Consider the following 20,862-nt stretch of genomic DNA (forward strand, 5'->3'; position numbering starts at 1 on the left):
TCATGCAGAATGAATTACAGTTCCACTAACCACATGTGTCAAGTCCTCCAAAGAAAAAAGTGAATCTATCCACAGTCCCACCGAGGGGATGACAGCTACTTCTGTAAATACTGCAAGCATCCATGTGTGTCTCTTCAAAAAGGCATTAAGCAGTGCCACAGACCCCAAAGACACCCTTTGTGGGGCTTTCCACAACAGCAAGGGTTTCTCTCATTTATCAAAGAGACCATACTCGCAGCTGGAAATCTCAGGAGAGCAAAGCCCATGCATTTACTTCTTGACAACTGAATCCGACAGGAAGGGTGAAGTGTAAATAGGAGAAAGAAGTGCCTTTAAAGAGCCAAATCTCTGCTAGCTAAAAACAAGATTGTTCTTTGCAAATACAGAGGACAAAGCAAAACTTCCTTCAGGCTGTACAGTCACACAACAAGCAGCGTGTCTCCTAATTAGCTAGACAGAAAGCCATGGTAAGCCACAGATCACAAACTCTCCATGTTTTTCAGCACTGCATGCTTTCAGTCAATTCTAACCTTCGTTTCTGGTGCAGAGGTATTTTCAACAGGTGCTCTGAAGGTCATAACATCATGAATAACAAGGGCATCACTTCCTGCATTTCTACATGTTTGTACAGCAGCAGCTGTAGCGTCCTGACTCCCCTTGCCTGCCAGCATTACATTAGCATCACACTGTGACTGAACAGCCACGATGGGAAACAACTTACAGCTCATGCAGCTTCTGACAGAAGCTCCAGCCATCGGGGTTGATGCGGGATATGGAGTTGTTGCTGAGGTGAAGCTGGTGGAGAGATGAAAGGCCATAGAGTGAGCCACTGTTTACTTCTGTCAGGCTGTTATAATCCAGGTGCCTGTGGAGAAAAATTGGAAGGAATTGACGGACGTGCAGCACTGATCAAATGCTGAAGAATTTCAGAAAGTGAAGGATCTCCAACAAGGATTGGTGTCTCAGCTATTCCTGCCCACGTTTCTACATAGCTATGTGGATACACCCCAGCACAGGCATTTCCTGTGCAAGTGAGGGACAGAAATTCTAGGGCAGCACAAGGGAAAGGCCCAAGGTCTTCTCTTAGCACAAAGCCCTCTACCACGCGCAGCCCCACACAGCCTCCCACCAGGAAGGCACAGCACTCTGCCACCAGCACACAAGCTGCCAGGCACGGATGTTCTAAGGGCTTAAAGCCCAGAACGAGGTGTGACTGCAGAGGTACGCTCTGCTGCATGTAAATTGGGCTAAGCATCCCATTCAAGTTTGTATTTGCAGAGCCTCAGCTGTATGACAGCAGCTTCCAGAAACTGCCTTGATCACTTGTGACTCTGCAAACACACTTGAAAGCCAATCCTGTTGCAAGATTTCGAGCATTTCTCTGCAATGACTCTTCTATTTGCACTCTCCTACGGAAAGAACGCATCACTGAGATTAAACCAGCTTAGTTTCTAGGTTTCCCCAGAGGCAGAACAATCAGGTCTGCGACACATAGTTTCCATGTATCAGTTGAAAGAAATGTACAGGAGCCAGATGAACTTTTATTTAAAGCCCAATTGAGAATTTGCTGAATGCTCAAATTGGTAAACTCACAAAGGAATACTGCCACAGCTTGAAAGACAGCATTTTTTATTGAACACCTGGCAGAGCAGTGAGCTAACGGTGGGTCAGCTGAGCGGCTGCTGCAGCCCTGCAGAGCTCAGTGCATGCAGGACACAGAAAGAAGCGTGAGGACTGGCACCAGTGCCCACAGGTCTCTGCTGATTTGAAGAACGAATCAACAGGTGAAGTCTGTGCAGTTTGAGAGGACAGAACGTAGCTTTCCAACTCACAGAACTTGCATCTTGGCCAGCCCCCAGAAAGCTCCATCGGTCAGTTTGCTGATGTTGTTGCGCTGCAGTTTCAGGACTTCCAAGCTGTCCAGTCCCTGGAACGTCAGGCCTTCAATCAGGCGGATGCGATTCCGGTTCAGCTCCCTAAAATTGCCAAAGCCATGCAAGTATGTTAAATCCCAGTCCTTTCTCATAAAATCATGTGTGCAGCACACAATGGGGACAGCAATGCCAACAACTCCTCCATCAACAGTTCCCAGGAGAGAGCAAAGCACACCGGAAACGTTCAATCCCAGACTAGCCTGGGAAGTCAGCTGGGTGTCATCTGTTAAACAAACTCACCCTGGGACAGACTTTCACTGCAGAGAAATAACAGAGACAGTGCTGCAATTCCTCTTCAACCCTCCTTCCTCTGAATACCTTTTTAAGCCATTTATCCTTTTCACCAGTTTTCACACCATTTGAACAAACACAATGAACCGTCAGCATTTTTTTTCCCTTACAACCCTGGGTTTTGCAGGACTTCTTAATGGCCCTGTAAAAATGCACTCCCAAACAAACGGGTGCTGTATGGAGCCCAAGTGGGAGTTTTATGGCAAAGTTTGAGAAGAATGCTCTCAGTTCCCCTGAAAAAAATAAAAAAAAGAAAGCTTTTTTTCCTGTTAGAAGAAACTAATAAAGACTGGAACAACTTGTTTCCAATAATAAGGCAGTCTTAGTATTCTAGCTATACAAAAATCTTCAGCTTGCTCCATTAAATTTCTACACTGAGTGAGGGGAAAGTTTTAAGTCTTGGGAAGTCTTTTCTTTCTCTCCAGAATAATGATACCAACATCATCAGAGCACTCTTCACCAACCCACGTGGAACAGCTCTGCAGGCTGTCAGACATGCCAGGTGAAATTCCAGTACCACAGCATCAGTAGAGAAATTCACTGACACCATACACTGAAGACAGAGCTTCTCAAACAGAACACCTTTTTGCACGTGCAGGAGCGGTCTAAGGGTGGCTTCCCTATTCAGTGTTTGTGCTGAGCAAAATGATGAAGGTCAGAACATGAGAAACAGTTTCAGAAAAAGGAGGAAGATGTGAACTTAAAGCTTACTTTTTAACTGCATTAAAATAACAATGCTAAAGTTGCACTGATGTTGAGAGTAATTAAAGTCAAGTATGCGACTGGGAAGTTCTCAGTCATAAGGACTGTTGCCTGAACATACTTCCTAGGCTATGACTGAACTATGCTTTGCCAGAAAGCAAACTGTACACAACAGATTCAACAACACATCAAGTCTGTATAAATTGCTATTCATTCCTGTTTATCTATAGGGTAAACAACCAGCTGTGAGACTGTCTTAAGAGTCTAAGAAAACCAATCACTCTGAATTTCAGTGAAAACAGTCTGAGTTGACCCTCGGTTTATTACACTTTTGCACACAGTGCAAACACACTGTACTGCAAGCTCTCAGCTAAAGGACAGCAACTTCCAACTAAGAGGCGACAGACTCTCAACATGCTGCTGTGCTACACAATCTGGCTACGAATCCTACACGTACACAAGCACAAATGCACATCCATTCATCAGGCCCATCTCAAGGGTCTGGCTCTCAGTCAAAAAGTTGCCGTGTAGAGGCGTGAAGAGGCTGAACCTTCACCCATCAAATGTGATGGAAAAACTGCACGAGGCCTCAGGCTGGGACCATTCCTCCAGCAGAAAAAGCAAACGGGAAAAGTTCACCCATTAGAGCTGCTATTCACCATAAAGCATATTTATAGCTGCAGATGTCCCTGCGTCTCCACGCAGCAACTGCCATGCAGACTGCAGGCAGGACAATAACGACGTGTGTTAACTCATCTAGAGTGCTATTTTCTCTGCCCAAATACCACTGCACAGTTTAACAACCTTCCGTCACTGCTTTTTTATTGCCACATAAAGATACCTGTGTGGTCTTGAAATCTGAACGTGGTGGCTGAGCTCTGTCACTCACGACAGACACATCTTCCCAACCTCACTTGTGCCACAGGCAGCAGCAGCTTTCAAGGGGATGCACTTGTTTTATGCTATCAGCACGCACGATGCTGCTGTTTGCTGCAGCATCCATCCCTTCTCATTTGATCGAAAGAATGGCCTGAGAAGTCAGGAGTCAGAGGAAGAAAAGGACCCTCTCTTTACTACTGCACAGTGCATTCCAAGTTTTACAGATAGTGGGTGAAGAAGGGTGACATTTGGTGCACATATCCCCACGGACATTCGGTCTCCATTAAGGAGGACCGAGCTTAATTAAAGCACACATTTCTACTCACAGTTGTGTCAGCCTGGGCAGCCTGAACGCCTTGACAGGAAGCTGAGTGATCCTGTTTTTGCTCAGACGAAGTGTTAGCAGGGACCGTGACAGACTATCAAAAGCACCAGGCTCCAGGGTGCTGATTCTGTTGCTCCCCAGGTAGCTGCAATAAATCACAGCAGAAAAATGAACAGTTCTGTCAGAAATCTCCTTTTATCAGCATTTAGTTGCTCTCCGGGCAGGCTGGTAGAATGAAAGAGGTGGTTTCAATTCAGTTGGGTTTCTGGCTGCACGAGAAGCACAGTGCCTTTCCCAGAGCCGTACAACAAAGGCAGAGGTGTGCTGCAATCTCTACACCCTCCTACTTCAGAAAGCTTGGAGCAGAAGTGAGAAACCAGAGAACACTGCACTGCAAGATGACTCCATCCATTCCCCATCTCTTAAGCTTCTTCCCTCAGCCTCTGTCCCAGGGCTCTTTCTCACCTGGACCCTGCTCCTAGCCACAGAAGCTGTTGCCATAGGTCAAAAGACAAACATCGGGTACAGTATTAGAAAACAAAACCAGAAAGCCCAAGAAACAGCCTCACAGTGGGGACAATCTGATTCTCCCTTGCACTTCATTACAAACAACCCCGTGCTTTTTGCCTCGTTCCTTTCCCTCCTTTTAAGAGGTCTGAGGCCCTTTTCTCTGCTGTGGTAACTCAACAAAAGCCGTTCCCAACAAGAGAAACTCACAGCTCCTTGATGTGGAGTCCCTGTGGAAAGCAGCCGTTTCGGATTTCCGTGATGTCATTGAAACTCAGGTCCAACGTTTCCAGGGCAACGTAGGGCTTCAGCTGACTCGCTTCAACGCTGCGGATCCTGTTGTGATGCCTGAAATGGTCGGGAGGAGAAAGGGGAGACAATTTACTTCTCCTGGATAAACAAGAATACCCGAAGCTGCAACAAGCTGGCTCAGTGGGTTGGTCACTGAGCTCACACACAGCGATTTGAAGCGTATTTTAGCACGTATCATAGGAGAAATCCATGCCAGAGATAGCTTCCCTAACCCCACGTTGTTTTTACAACTAGAAAGAGCAGGGCACAGTGCGTGGAGGTTTCTGGACAGTGCTTTACACAGAGGATGAGTTTTTCAGAGCTGTCTGCAGAAGAAACACGTAAATACAGAATCATAGGGGTTGGAAGGGACCTCTGGAGATCATCGAGTCCAACCCCCAAAGGATCCCAGAAAAAGTTACAAAATATGGCTTCCCTGACTGCAAAGTACCCAAGCTGGAAATGCTCTGGGCACTGAGCTGCATTACAGTGATTTGTAATGGACTTGCAAACGTTTCCTCATCTTTCACCACCTCTGACCCAGTGCACCACTGGGATGACTACAGCACCACGTGCTCTGCCCAGGCTCTGACTTTGGAAGCAGACCCCGTACCAACCACCTGCGTTTGCTGCCTCAGCAGCAGCACTGAGTGAAGGACTCCACCTAATGCTTTTCTTCGTGCAAGCTGCCCTTGGAATTCCTACAGCTGTCAAACAGTTCAGTAATTCTCAACCTCATCTGGGCTCAACGAGGCCTAGCAAAAATCCCCCGTCCTTTCCTCCGGTTCCTTTCTGGCCTAAATCAGTGGAGAGAACAGTAAGCAATTAGAAAAATAAAATAAAAAAATACACGGTGCATTAGTCACAAGAAGCAGAGCGCATGCCTGGTGGGAATTTAGACCAGTCATTGATATTCCTGGCAAGGCTGAGAGCGAGGCACTCCAGAGGCGCTCACCAGACACTTGAGAACGTGCTGAATAATAAGAGAGAGCAGAGTGGGTTCTGCGAAGCACCGTGGCTCGGTCGGGCTGCCTACCTGCTGCATGGCCAATGCACTCCTGAACGCAAAGCAGGATGCCCCAGCTCTCCTGGCAAAGCATCAGCTCCCTGCAATCCACCCTGTGAATCTGGCAGAGCCCTCGAGGCACTGGGGAGCCGCTCTCCTCCCGGCTCAGCCCTGCTCAGGCTGTCCCAGGTGCCAGGACAAGCCTCTCGCTGAGAGCCTCCTCCCCCAGAAGGAAATACAGCACACGGCAAGGGACCTGCTCCCCAGAAACACTGCTTTCATTAAAAGGTCGAAATGCCCCTTAGTTAATGCAGTGCAGGCTCACAAGTCATTAAGGACAAATTTTACGCCGCTATAGCAATGCTCTGCTAATATGGTGCAAAAAGGCCCCGGGAAAAATCAAAGAGAAGTCATAACTTATGTTCCCAATCTGGTTAGTGCGTGGGTTACGGGCACACCAGCTGTAGAAAAGGCAATGATGTGGCTGCTATCCAAACGACCGTATTCCTTTACGGTGAGGAAGGACTGAATTTTCACATCCACAGCACAGCGCAACAGAGCTCCAGTGAATCTGTGAATAGTACGACTAAAATCCAGGAAAACTCACTAGAGACACCCTTCTGTGACCTCCATAAAGCAAATGCGTGGCTAAGGGGGATTTCCATCAGGACTGGTTTACATTGTGAGGCCTCAATATACAAAGCGGGCAAGTTAAAAATGTCAGTCTTTCTTCCTACCCAAAATAAGTGAACGCAATAAACGTGTGTGTGACCTGGTTCAGGGAAGCACCTCAGCACAGACCGAAGTGAGAGCAAACCCCGAGCATGTTCTCTGCAGTTCTGCTGAAGCAGTGGCTGCGAGTTCAACTCTGATCTCATCTGGGCTGCGATGGCTGAGTTGAATCTGGCTGTAAATTAACAGGAAATGAAGGCTTGTACAAATGAACATGAAGAATCTATAAATTACCTGACAATTCCTGCGCAGGGCAGCTAAGTCTGTAAGGGAGTGAGAGCACTGAGTGAGTTTGGACACGAAATGCTCTTCAGAAGCCAATGTTATTTTTTTGGAGTATTAATATTTCTGTGTTTTAGTTACTCAACATATATCCAGCCTGCCTGCCAGAGCTCCCAGCCCTTCCCGAAGGACAGAGTTTCAGAAAGGAAGAAAAGGGCAGAAAAGAGCTGCATTAATTGAGCCATGTTTGCAGTTTCCAGGTGCCTTCTGTCCGTTTGCATCTTGCTTTTCTCGTGCTACAGCTGGCACATGAGATGGATGCGTTATTTCACACAGGAACAAACCAGCCTTCATTTCTCTGCCTCTCTCCATCTCCTCCCAACATGGGCTGGCTCCAAACGGAATGCTCAGCTCCAGGCAGCATCCCAGCCAGCCCCAGCTGGGGAATGTCAGACAGTTTGCTGCAAAGCACTGCACTCTCTTCAAACAAAACCAGCCCCACTGACTTCTCCTATACAGAGCATGTGATACGAATGCGACATCGGCCAAACCTTTTACTAGCTTGATTACATTTCTCTGTTCTTTCAGGAAGAGCTAAAATGTGATTTAACCCTTCCTGTCGCTACTTGGTTCCTTTCAGTTTGACTTCCCTTGTTCCCAATCCCGCTGTGAGGGTATTTTATAGGAAAAAAAGACAAGTAACAAAGCTAAGATTGCCTCTCTCCTTTAGCACCGACTGGAAAAGGGCTAGGTCTGTACCGACTGGCTCCTAAGTTTACACTTCCATGGCTTCAAAGGTGGCAGATCAGATTTTAGTACCTATTGCTGAACCAGGCTTTAAAGCACAAATTACTGCTGCTTCCACATCCAATTTGCCTCCAGGTGTCTTTTCCTCTCCCCACTCTTTTCTCCTTAGGTATCACAGCCTGGAAACAAATTTCACTGCTTCTCTTCGGCCAGCATTAGCTTCAGAGCGTAAGATGACAAGGCTTCAAAGAGAGATTGAGCAATGAGAGCCAGGACTGGGAGCCAAGGCTCTTAGTTTCTATTCGAAGCTCTGGCACTGACTCATCTGCCTTGGACAAGTCGCTTAACCCCTCTCTGCCACTGGGTTATCCATCTGTACAGGAAAGCACTGGCAGGCTAAGATGCTGCACGCTGCCCTGACTGAGAAAGGACCTGGAGTAAAAGTAGCTCAAGTGAAGAATAAATGCTAGGGACTGAGGAGCCCATCTGGGTTTGCTCACAGACGAGGGCAGGTCCAATAACGGTCAAATTCCCCACCTTTGTATCCACCCTCACCCCTGGAGACATCCCATTTGCAGCTGAAGCAGATGTCGGTGCTGTATGAAGGTAACTTACAGACAGCGCTGGACGGCTTTAGCACTGCATGCAGCTCTAGTTGCAGCTGCAGACAGAGAGGTGAGTGCAGGGGGCACCAACCCTTCAGGCAGCAGCACTCACCCTGCAGCACCCCTGCAGAGCTCTCCAATAGAGCCCTTGGGATTACAGGAGACTTGGACCAAGCTCAGCCAGCCCTCTGCTGAACTGAGCCCACATGGAGTGTGTCGGGAAGCAAACAATTGCTCTGTGCTTCTTCAGGCTGCTCCGAGGCACAAAAACAAGCCGAGTGGTCCAGCACAGTAAAGCATGTTTGGGTTTGCTCTAAGTCAGGAGGGAGCCGAAGGGGGCAGCAGGAAAACAACAGGTGGCACGAAGTCAAAAGCTCACAGCGTTTCCAGGAATCCCAGCTTGTATTTGAGAGGTACGGTTACACTTTAATCCCTGTGGGTTTCCGAGTTCGGAGTGTCTTTGTGAATATTTATTTGATAAACAGGCTGTGAAACATTTTCCACTCGACCTAATAGGAGAAGAATTTACCTTCCTCCTCACAGCAAGCCCGTCCTTTGGAGTACACCCATCAGTTTAATTTAGGCTGTGGCTTCAAACTACTCCTGTGAAATCGATGCAGGGAGCAGTGCAAACACGGTCCTTTGTTGTCGCAGCCACGCTTACTTCCACTCAGCAGCTGCCCATTAGAAAGCTGACAGCAGAAAATCAAAGCAAGCAGCCCTTCAGGTGGGAATGTGTGAGCAGCTCTGCTCTGACCGACCGAAATACAGTCGGCACAAAGCCTCCTGCTTTAGACTAAGCTTGACTTAAGGCTGCAGCACAAATGCGTGGTGTGAAGCGATGCTGGAGGCAGGGAGAAGGCACATGCCTGGCCTTCGTGCAGTGTCAGCTTACAGGGCTGGCGGGGCTTGCTGAAAAAAAGAAAGCCTTAATACAGCAAACCTATTAAAACCGACACCTGTTATAGGCATCAAAAATAAAACCAAGCTTCAAAAGGGGCTCCGCACCTCGGGTAGGGCTCTATTAATATGTGAGCACATTTTCAAAGTCAGCACATGAGAGAGATCACAAGACTGAAAACATGAGGTTGAGGAGCCCAGGGTTTGCTTAACACTTCCATACGGGGAAAGCTCTGAAGAACAAACCAGTGGTGAAGCCAGAAAGGTACAGGTGTGCTACTGCAGGACGTGCTGGGCTCAGAGTCAGGGCACAGCCAGAAGGGAGATCAAAGCCTCAGTAAGACGAGATGGATCACACACACCGTGACTACCCCAGGCCTGGAGTTACCTGCTCACACTGACACTCATGGAAACGATAAAGATTTAAGCTATGGATTTCTTAACACCTTAAATGATCTGCTATCTGATTTTACCCCATCATTCACTACACGCCAAAAGACTGAAAGGAAAGCATTACAATCCATAACTGAATATCTGCCCAAGTGACTCTTATTATGGAACAAGAAGAGGGGAATGTTGTTGTGACCTGGACACCAGTTTTGACTCAAATTTTCTACAGTTTATCAGTGCAAAACTTCTTGCATTTTACTCCTAAAAAAAACAGTTGTATTTTCTGTGAATCTTTTATTCCACAGAAGTCCCTTTGCCACACCAGAACTTGTGAAAAATCTCCCTTGCAACCGAGCACAGAAGGAACACGCAGGAGGCAAGCTGGAAATCTGTGCACAAGACCTTCCCCTGCAAGTCTGAACTGCCCACAGTGCATCAGCTTCCCTGCTGCTCCTAGAGGCTGTCTGACATCACACTGTCCTCTTGGCCCTGCCAGCATCATCTGCGAGGCTCGGGATTTGGTTCTGTTACAAGAATGCACGTTTCTACCCAGCCTAACAGATGCTGTATTTGCTTAAGGAGCAGCCCTGCTTTCTTCTCAACGTAGCACCGCATGGGTTATTCTTGGGGCAGGAAGCAAGGATGCCTGCAGCAGCCCCCACTTTTCTCAGATGCTCTGAATCACTCCTTCCCTGAGGAATCCTGGCAGGGCCCCAGGCTGCTGCAGATCCAGCTCTGTTTGTTCAGGTGCTGGCTGCCTGCACAAGAGCAGAGCAGCAGCAGGCCAAGCAGCCACAAAAAGAGGGGGAAAACAGCACAACTTCTACAGGTATCCTGACCTCTTAAAGCCTCACATGCTCTGTCTGGATGTCAGGATCTTCCCTCTCCCTTCAGAACGAGGCCTTTGTAAGGCAGAGCAATGCTCTCGGCATGTGTTGGTGTTTTAGGATGAACAGCCACCAAGAAAAGCACCCATAGCTATACAAGGGCCCAGACACACGTGGGGTTCAAAACCAATGCTTTGACTTGCATCCTTTAATGAAAAAGTAAGCCTGCACTTCTCCTGCAGGTCATGGGTGCTCAGAGGCAGTCAGCAGGCTGGGAGTTGGGATTTGCTTATTCAGCCCCTTGTATCCAGGAGCAGCAGCCAGTAACGTTACCAAGGCCTGGGCTCTGAACTCTTTACTCCCACAAGCAAACCGTTGCTCACACTAATAGTTTCACTGCACTCAACAGGAGTATTCATGTGAGACCAGTGTGACTCCAAGGGCTAACTTCTCACTCCATTAAAGGCTACTTTGTGGCTGCCCACAGCACCAAACTCATCTGCCTCCCATCCTGACAGGCTCAGTACAGGCTCAGAGCATCCTCAGTGTGTCAGACTCGCTGAGGTAAGCAATGCAATTTTAAAGAAACTTTCTACCTCCTTGATCTGCACTGACTCTCACCGGACTTTTTTTTTTTTTTTTTGACTTGCCACCATATGATTTTGGACACTTTCTGCAATACACGACTTCCTGAGCTTCCAGCATTGAGTTCCTTAGCAGAGTAAAATGTGTAGGACAGGCAGGACGAGAAGTCAGTCATCTTTAAAACAGAGGCTGCCTTATCTACTCATCAGATTACACAACCAGCTATGACATCAAAGCAAATTAAGATTTGTGAAGACAAGACAGTCCCTGTTATGGGCACAGTCCCCCCATCAGCAAACAGGGTGGCTCCCAAACCACTGGAGTCTTTCTGCTCTCTTCTGGTTATACCTGATGCAGTGTGAAGATAATACGAACTCTTCCAGAGAAGCTTTCTAAATGCTGTGTTCACAAAGACAACAAATCCCTTAAAATGCCAAGTAAAGCATCTTTCATAGTCCATTATAACCCCTCTGTAAGGAGCTTTCCTGACTTTTTATGAACTCAGTACTACAGCACAACCTTTCCTCCCTGAGCATAGCTTCCCCTCAAAACACCTTGGGATCGATCTGCAGAGTCACTGTGTACGTGCATCTAAAGGATGATGCACTCTCCAAGGTTGGCACAGGGGCTGCTCAGCATACACTGCAGCTTGGCCTGGCACAACGGAGGGCAAACATCTCTGAACCACTGGGCATTGTTTGGAAATGAGCAGTTTGTGAAAACTCACAGCTGTGCGAGTCTTTAAACCCTTCCTCAAGCTCTCGCTGCACTCTTCCACTCATCATTCTCCGTCTTCTCATATCCCCTGACTTCTGGCTGGGGCAAGCACTAAGAAAGGCTGAAAAGGAGAGGAGAGGCTCTGCTGAGTGCACAACTCTAAGGAACAGAACTGTCCTATGGGAACAGAAGGAAGAGAGTCATATAAGGAAGTCCTCAAAACAGATTGCCAGAAAACACACAGCTCTGCACTGCCAATCTGGATGGGGTCATGGGTGTAGCACAGCCTCTTTGAAGGGGCTCAATCAGCATTTGAAAGGGGTCATTCAGTTGCAGTTGCTAGAGGATGACAGTCAGGTCAGTTTTTTTATGCTATACATCTTATGTCTTTGGTCTGCTAATCTCTTACTCCAACTGTGGCTTCTCCTCATGCATTTTTACCTCAAGGGCTTTTTTTCTCACTGCTGACACGTAGCAGCCAAATTCAATTTTCTATCAGAAATTAAACGCATAAGAAAGCCCCGCATCCACCTCACCAAATCTGCTGCTCTGTTGAGGTCCTCCTCTCCATCTCACTTGTAGGGCACCCAGCAGCAGGGCTGCTGCCTCAAAGATGAAGGGGATTTGTGATGAGGAAGGGGAGAATCACAACAAGTCCTGATGCCAACATAAGTCACCCAGAGCTGCAGCCACAGCTGTCCCACTCCCAAGCAGGCAGCACCCTCTTTTCATTGTCACTGCAAGCAAGTTTTGTGCTTCTAATTAACATGGTTAGCATTTCCATGTGAAAGCCAATAGGGTCCAGGATCACAAGGCGTGTAAGCACTTTTATCCTTAAATCCTGATGCTGATTTTAGTTTCTCTTTGTGTAATACATGATCAAAGTAAAGAAGATCCACCACAGCGTAGCGAGTGCATGTGTTTTGTGGGTGGCTTTGTTTTGCTTTTGTCTCTCCACAGGAGTGAGGAGGGAAAAATACACAAGTGGAAAAGCAATTTAAGTGCAAACCAAATGTAATGATTCTGCCCGTGGTGCTGGGACATTAATCCAAACTGTAATTACAAGCAGACTTCTTGATAACACGCACTGTGTGTGCCTGAACATCACCAGAATATGTCACAAGCCTTTCCCATCTCTGGCAGAAGCACAGTTCTATAACCCTGACACTGAGGCAGGTAAATACAGGACAGTACACCTGAGTATCTGTTTACAGCTCAGCCCATGAAACTCTCAGAGTCTAATAGCACTTGCAGCAGACCCCGAGAGAAGGCAGCAGTTAAAGAAACAAGTGCTTTTAATGGAGCAGGCGAACTCCTGTTAGCACTTGGGAGATGTAGATAGGTCGGCTGGTTAGTCGGATCCAACATGACACACACTTGTGCTCTGTTGAAAGGGTTTATCTCTCTTGTCAGCAAGGTCACCAGAGCACGGATAGCCCCTGGGCAGGCTGTGCTGGGGAGCTGTACTCAGCTGAGACTGTTCAGCCCACAAGAAGGAATAGGTCCTATTTGGAAAAGCAGTGGTCAAGTTCAGAGCAAAAATAGCTCTTCTTAAAGAGTCTAGGCACTTTGTTATTAATAAAGCTTGTCAAAGATGGCTTCAGGAAACTGCACAACAATGTCTCAAGATGCAGAGAACAGAAGATAAGATCTGCCATGGTGCTAACCCAGGCTGATCTAAAATACTATCTGTTCAAGCTTCCCCAGAGCTGATGTCAAATCACTGGTCAAAGTCAAAAGCATCTGTCAGCACTTAGTAAGTTCTTCAAAGCTCTTTAAAAGGACTGTTTAGTTCCTCAGTTTCTCACATTCTGAGAAGGAAGAAAGCTGTCCCAAGAACAAAATCTGGGCAAAGAACTTCAGTGTGACCACTAAAGGCTGATCCTTTTTTAGGGCTCCTAAAAACCTAGAGGAAGTCCGGACCCTTTTCCCTGGAGTTGTTACCAACCAGACCCCCTTCCCTCCTTCCCACCCAGCAACTGCCTTCATGCAGTATGACCTGAAGTACAGACAAGATGGGAGAAGAAGGTATTTTCTATCTGAAGACAATAAGCCACTTAGACAGTCTTTCTGTTGCCACCAACTCATCTCTTTTCCTCTCCCCAACTTCTCAGAACTCTGACCACTAAAACAACCACCTGTTGCCCCGCACTCCTGTGCCCTTTTCCATTTGATTTTGCTGTTCTCCCCAACGTGCAATTGGACATTGGTTTGACAGGCAGAACACGTACTCACCCAAACACACCCAATTAATATCTCATATTAATTGTTATATAATATTAATAACTATACTCACTGGGCAGGGAAGAGGGCTCCTTAGGAAACCATTTCATCTAAAGGTACAATTGATCATTTCCCCATCTACCTTAACCTCTTTGCCTACCACCAGCAGGACTGTTTTTACAACGCTTAGATCATAACTTTTTAACATAGTCTGTATTGTCCATCTCTGCAATTATTTGGGGAATTTAATATAGGTCTGTAACACCATAAAACCCAACATGTAACCAGCTTTTATTCAGCTAAAAATCAGCTTTCTAGAGGTTCTTTGCTAATCTTTTCCAATCTAGACGTGGCAGGTCCACATTTCAGTGAATGCTGTTTACCCAAGCGTTTCTTTGCTCTGAATTACACACTGTTCCTGATGGTGCCAGTGGAAGCAATGAGGGAAGTGCTAAGCATCGCACGGAGCAGAAGGTAAATGGCAAAACTGATGCTTTACTCACTGAGCTTTGAACCACGTTCATTTTTAACACCTTTGCTGAAATAGTTGGAGCCTTGTTATACGCAAACGGACACTGCCTGTTCTGGAGCCTTCCAGGACACTCAAAGGTAATCAAAATGGATTTTGAAAGCACTCACGGCACCAGACTTTAATCAAATAATAACAGTTAATCACAGTTTGACCCCTACTATTACTTTTCAGTAAGTACCATTACTTTTTTCGGGCAGAAAAGTTCAATATGCTAAAAAACTCTCATCTCAGCAAGTTATTTGTGATTGAAATCTGTTCAGCCTGTGAAGACTAACAAAGGAATTGCCCCTGGAGGCATGTGCTTTATTTGCCATATGCTGTTAAACGAGACAGCCTATCTACCACAGGTATTAATAGTAGCAAGTTTGGGCTATTCTAAGGTTCAAATATGAGGCTATTTTTCATAGTGACCTTAACAAAAGATCATGGTCACAAATAACCTTAACAACTAATCTAAGCTTGATCTGCAGAGGGACAGAAGAAATCACGTTATGCATTGTGCATGACACGCACCTGCCCTCAGACAACACCTGAAGATGCTTGATGCTCCCGAGATCCATCAGCTCTAGGGCGATGCTCACTCTTTGGCCACGAGGAAGCAGGACCACCCAAACTTACTTGGACTTTGATTGTCATGAATATGTGGAACACCACACATACAGGAAAGATATTGGTCCAGTATTTCAACTCTGAATCTTGAGTTAATACAGGTTACTGCTTGGGTCTGCTCCTTCCTCCAGAAGGAGCACTCAGCTAGCACAGCCAGGCAAGCAGCACACAGACATCAGAGCAGACCAAACCGAGCTCACAGCAATTTCCTCTCTGCAGAAGACATTGCCTTGGCTGCACGCAAAGAGTTACACTCACTAATAAAGATACAGTAAAGTAAACTCAAGGGGTAACGTATTCCAGGAGCTGCTACCGACTTTCACTATCTTCTCCCTCTGGTTGCTTTGTACATTGCTCTGTGTGTGCCCAGATTGCTTCCTGACACTCTTTTGTTGAGCCTGAGGACCAAGTGCTTAATTTCTATGCCTTTCCTGGAAGAAATGATTACTCACTTCCCTGGAATAGCCTTGGATCCTCTGCTGATTCTATGCACTCACACTATATCTGAAAGCTTGAAGAGGACATGCAAACAGTTCCAACAGCCCAAACGAGATGTCAAAACAGGGTCTCTCCTGGTGCATGGGAACATTTGATTAATGAGAATTTCCTCCATTGGGAAAGGCTCTTGCAGTCTTTGGCCCCAAAAACAAGCAGACTTTACACACGAGAGCCTTGGCACGAACTCCGAGCAAAGCAAACACAAGAGGTGAGCATAAGAATATCTTATGCCTGCACGTTGCTTGCACACTGAACATCCTGGCTGTCAGCATTCCTTCTAGTCACCTTACCACATCAATATATTCATATTCAAAAATAGAAGCAGAGTAGCACAGCCTGCAGCGCAGACTTCTTGGGAAGAAGTCTCCCTCCAACCCATGAGAAGAATTGCCTAAATAAACACTGGAGAACTGGTCCCTGCAGACTCAAGTGAGAACTGAAGCACGACAGATGGTAAATCTGCTCATGCTGATGGATCTACATCTGCACACACCACTTTGCCTTGCTCACCAGGGAAAGCCCTCTTTGTGCAAGTCCCATGCATGAGCACAGGCAGTTGGCTTGCTGAGCTGCCAGAGAAGTCCTGCACTCAGGCAGAGTCTGATGTCTTCAACCAATCCCTCACATGACTGCTTGTGAGCCATCTGCATTTTGTGCTTAGGAGTATAAAACTGCTTGCTTGTGCAGCAATTAGTACAGCGGGATCTCACGCCACAACAACCCTCTGAGGCTACAGCCAGCCTGGTGTGTTCACTTCAGCCCCAATTTCTTTAAGACTGAACCTGTCAGCTTTCAGCATCACTTACACAGAAGCTTACACTCTGATCTAGTCAGGAACGTGCAGCTGAACTCACATTTTGTGTACGGACCAGCTCAGCTCAGACTTGAGTTGCACACTGTTAACAGTACCACTGTGGCAATTTCATGTTGTTTTTTTTCCTCTCAGGATCCCAGAGCAGCTACCACACAGCCAGGAATAAAAGCAAAGCAGCAGTTCTCCTGATATTCAACCAAGTCTTCACCATCTTAATTTGAAAATAAAAGAACTAGAGTCACACATCATCACCTCAGCTCCCAGTCAAAAGCTCATGGAAATGAGGGCACACTGGCTAGATACTTTTTGGCTCCGTCCAACAGAATGCAGTGACTGCTATCACAGTTTAAGCAGAACACGTTTGTCTTGGATAAAAGCACCACTGCAGCTCAAGAAGTCTCATGGACCGCAAAGGTCTTCACAAAGACGCTTTGCAAACCTGGTTGGGTAACAGCAGAGAAGCAGTGCAGATTGCACTGTAGTAACAGTTACTTCCCAAAGTATTCTCTTACGAAAGCACAAGGCAACAGTTTCAGAAGGGCATCAACCAAACAATCCCAGTTCTGCCAGGGCAGCGATCTCCCAGACCAGTCAACTAATAGTCTGACAACAAGCAATGAAAGTTAAAGCTGAAGTTAGACATACAGGATCCACGTTAACAACTGATTTTAACCAGGAGTACAGTGAAATTCCCGACACTCCTGAAGAAAAAGAAAAAATCTCAAGAACTACACACAGTTCAAATGGAAACACCACTCCTGATACAGAATTACTGGCTGCAGTCTCTGACCCCTCTCAACCCCTCTGACACCCCGATGTAACACAGTGCAGTGCCCTCCTTCACTATGGTGCTGCTCCAGAGGGCACCTGAGCTCATCAGTCCCTTCGTAGAGATCTTGCACATTCCCTTTCACTCCCAGTCCCCAGTTCTCCTTGTATTTAGTTTACAAATTTTACATGATGTATTTTGCCTATGGCACAGTAGATCACCTACCCTTCCTCCTATTAGCCCTCTCTGTTTAATTACAGTTTAATGTGAATTGATCTTTACATTAATGACCCTGTAAAGAAGATTGATTTTCTTCAAGGGACTTTTATGCTCAGTTTGGCAGCAGAGTGGTCCTATTGATTTCGCTTTCCCCAGTAAACACGCACAGAGTGCCACATCCTCTGTGAATCAGCTAATCCTATTTCACGCTCTTTTGCTTCAAAAAAATCCTTGTTCTGACTTCCTTGTTATCTGTGCTTATTCACAGCAAGATCACGGGGCCATCGCATCTCTAACAGCTCTAGCTGTTGCTAATATACTGCAGACTGCCGTGGGTCACTATCCCTTTTGTTCCTCAATGGCTGGGAGCTTAAAAGACTTACAGTGAAAGAAACGAAAGTTACTTTTAAGTGTTTAATCTGTTAACTTCCTTAAATCCTCACCAGCTAAGGATGTGGCCTGGAGTGCTCCCTTACCACACTTGCTCTGGAGGTCTGGTTAGCATGCTCTCCTCCGAGCCCCACAGCTGCAGAGCACCTTGTGCTGGTGTGTCCACATCACTGGCTGCCAATTGAATCAAGCCTTGCCACCTTGGGACCAAAGCAGGGGATGAGGATCCTCCTACCATCCTGTGCAGCCATCCCCGAGGCTCTCCAGGATGCACTCACACTCACCCAGGCTCAGGTAGGTAGGTGAAGCAGGAGCTGAAGTGCAGCCAGACACCAGAACCGACTTTGCATCTCTACAGGCGTCTGGAGGATACCCATAGTAGCAGACCTATGCAGAGCTCATTGCAGCTCTGCTCCTCCTCTTGTCTTCCATGCTAGCAAGGCTAAGTGATTCCCCATCGAGTTGGTCAGGAAGTTGGATGCATGCAGACTCAGTCCTGCTGCAGAGGAACAGTTACTTCCATCCTCTCTTTCCCTACCAAATCATATCACAGCTCGAGAAAAAAAGTCTTCCTAAGAGCCTACAGAGTTAACACACTTGAGCTGCAGCAGAACACTGGGAAGGGAAATCCTCACTCAGCCAAAAGCATGTCAGTGAAAACATCCTGCCATCAACTCCCAAACGTCCAAGTCTAGGAACTGTAGCGAAATGACAAACGCTGTGGGAATTTCAGGCAAGATTCTCCCCTCAGCTACTCCGATGCAATTTCGGAATGAATCAAGATTCACAGTCTCTCCCCCTCCCAGCTGAATTTCCTGGCTTTTGTTTGCACTAGCAGATGTTTGCATTTAATGTCTGTCTTTATTTGGTAACCCGTCCATAGATTATTTTCCCCTTCTGTTCTATTAAAAGCCTTATCAAGTCCCTTATGTTTGCTCTTGTTCAGATGAACGACTTTGGCAGTATTTTCAACGTGCAAGGCAAACTGACTCTTCAAGGAATAATTAAATTGAATTAAACTTCATGGCAGTATATTAAGGCATAGCATGTTTGATACATACGTTACCCTTGTATCCATCTGCAGCCTGAAATATCCAAAGATTTGCAATAAGCTTTGAGAATGCTCTCTGCAACCAATTCCCACATGTTTGCATATATATATCACCAGTTCTTGGTACACATCCACACGAGGTCAAGTAAATTTGGGGTGATGGAGACAGATATAGAAGCTCCAAGACAAGGAGTAAGAAGCGATCAAGCTCACTGAAACAACTGTTACAGTAAATCTGAATTTGGCAATATGGCATTTTCCTTTCCCCCAGCATCAGAAGGATAGAAACTCTCTCCTCCAGTTTAGGAAGAGCTGGAAATGAAGGAACCCACTCACCAGGACTGTTTTGAGTGACAAATACGCAGCCATTGCTTTTATAATACATTCACAGCCCTTTGGAAATACTTAACCACATGCAATATACAAAACCTACTTCAGAGGTTTGTGAGGTAAACACACTTCACACATTTATAAACAGTGAAAAAAAAGGAAATCTATTTATTTTTCTTTAGCAGTAAGAATACACTGTAACACTATATACTTAAACATAAACTGATTTCTCAGTACACAGCCTTCATTATGAGTCCTCACCCTGAGTTTGGGTTGGCAACCTCCCCAATTATTACTTCACCGATTTGAGGGCTAGAAGAAACCGGTTTGATGGTACAATCCGATTCCTTACATCACACAAGGCCTAAGGACTTCACCCAACCATTTACGTACCAAGTCCATTAACCTAGTGTTGAACTGAAGGACCATCTCACTGGAAGGTATCCAACTGATTGACTTCCAGCGGTGGAAAAAGCCTCACTTCCTCAGCAAATCATTCCGATGCAAATGGGTCACCAACATCGATTAAAGCAGGTACTTTAAAACCTCTTTCAGATTATTTTTACTTGTGATAAAAATTAAAAGGAAATGCAGGGGTAAAAAAAAATGCAGCATTCTCTGACAGAAGCTAAACAAAGAGATCCTTCTTGCAGGGGAATGACAGCAGCATTACAAATGCCACTATCACAGTTATTTATGTGTAGCAGCTGAGGAAAGCAATACAGATTTCTGGAAAGTGATACTAAGCAGGTCTGTTTAGAATATTGTCCTTTTATCAGTCAGCTTTGTACCTTCCCCTTCCTTCTGTACCACTCTGAAATTTCAGTGGAGCTGTAAATCTACTGCCTTCCACTGCTCATTATTACTCCTTTCCAAACCACTTATTTCATTTCAGAAATAAAAAGCCAAAGCTCTAGCAATTTGGTCCTTTGCCAAAGGCTAAATTAATAGCAAAAATAACAACAGAGGCTTGTGAAGCTCAGATAATTTATAGACTTCATGAGAAAGAAAAGCTGATTTGGGGGGGCCTAAAACTGTATCCTGGATGGCAAACTGTATGCAAGCTTTCCATCCATAAATCAGATTTTTGATGTTTTTTGAATCCCAGTGCATGAGATGTTACCCAGTGGGTTACGTGGTGGTCTGGTGAGCTCAGTTCAAGTGGCAGGCAGATGGCCTCCCGTGTCAGGGGATCGTGCCTCAAACAAGAGATCCTGCTCGGAGGGAATTACCGCACAGCACTGCAGTCAGCAGCCCCCAGAGCATGGATCTGGGCTTCACATGTGGTCACGCGAGCAGGGAGAAGCTGTGGCAGGAGGAGAAATCAAACAAGTTGGTTTCACACCAACTGCATGTGACATATTTGACAGGTCTGATAACTATTGAGACACAAGCCACTCCTCCACCCAGGAGGTGGAGTGGTTACTTGCCCATTTAAATGAAAGACACTCATTACACTCAGTGCTGATGATAGCACAGGAGTGCTTTGGCTCTCTGCAAGCTCTGCAGGAACACACTATACCCAAGAACCAGATCAAAGGCATCATATCTCAAACAAAGCTAAGCCCACTTCATGCCAGGAGGGAGATATGGATGCTACTTTTAAGCTCAGGTCCTTAAAACTGAATTAAGACAGTGAGGGAGTTCTTTTCCTTTGCATATTTTAACACTGCCTAATGGAAGAGCAGGAATGGTGCCAATTCATTTCACTCAATTCTGTTCTTGATTTAAGTAATAGGAATGTTCTTTTAGTGAACTGATGAAGGT

At 46.1% G+C, this 20,862-nt stretch overlaps 1 protein-coding gene across 1 annotated transcript in view; it reads right to left on the reverse strand.

Moving 5' to 3' along the window:
• Window positions 1-20,862, reverse strand: part of LRIG1 (leucine rich repeats and immunoglobulin like domains 1) — a 76,032-nt gene that overhangs the window by 21,759 nt on the left and 33,411 nt on the right. The window contains 4 exon segments of the mRNA XM_065749544.1: window positions 722-865; window positions 1,833-1,976; window positions 4,133-4,276; window positions 4,849-4,986. Coding sequence (XP_065605616.1) covers window positions 722-865; window positions 1,833-1,976; window positions 4,133-4,276; window positions 4,849-4,986 — 570 coding nt within the window.

The sequence above is a fragment of the Cyrtonyx montezumae genome, unplaced genomic scaffold, assembly GCF_038088225.1.
Source record: "Cyrtonyx montezumae isolate F1298 unplaced genomic scaffold, pur_monq_1.0 scaffold_6, whole genome shotgun sequence".
NCBI classification, from domain to species: domain Eukaryota; kingdom Metazoa; phylum Chordata; class Aves; order Galliformes; family Odontophoridae; genus Cyrtonyx; species Cyrtonyx montezumae.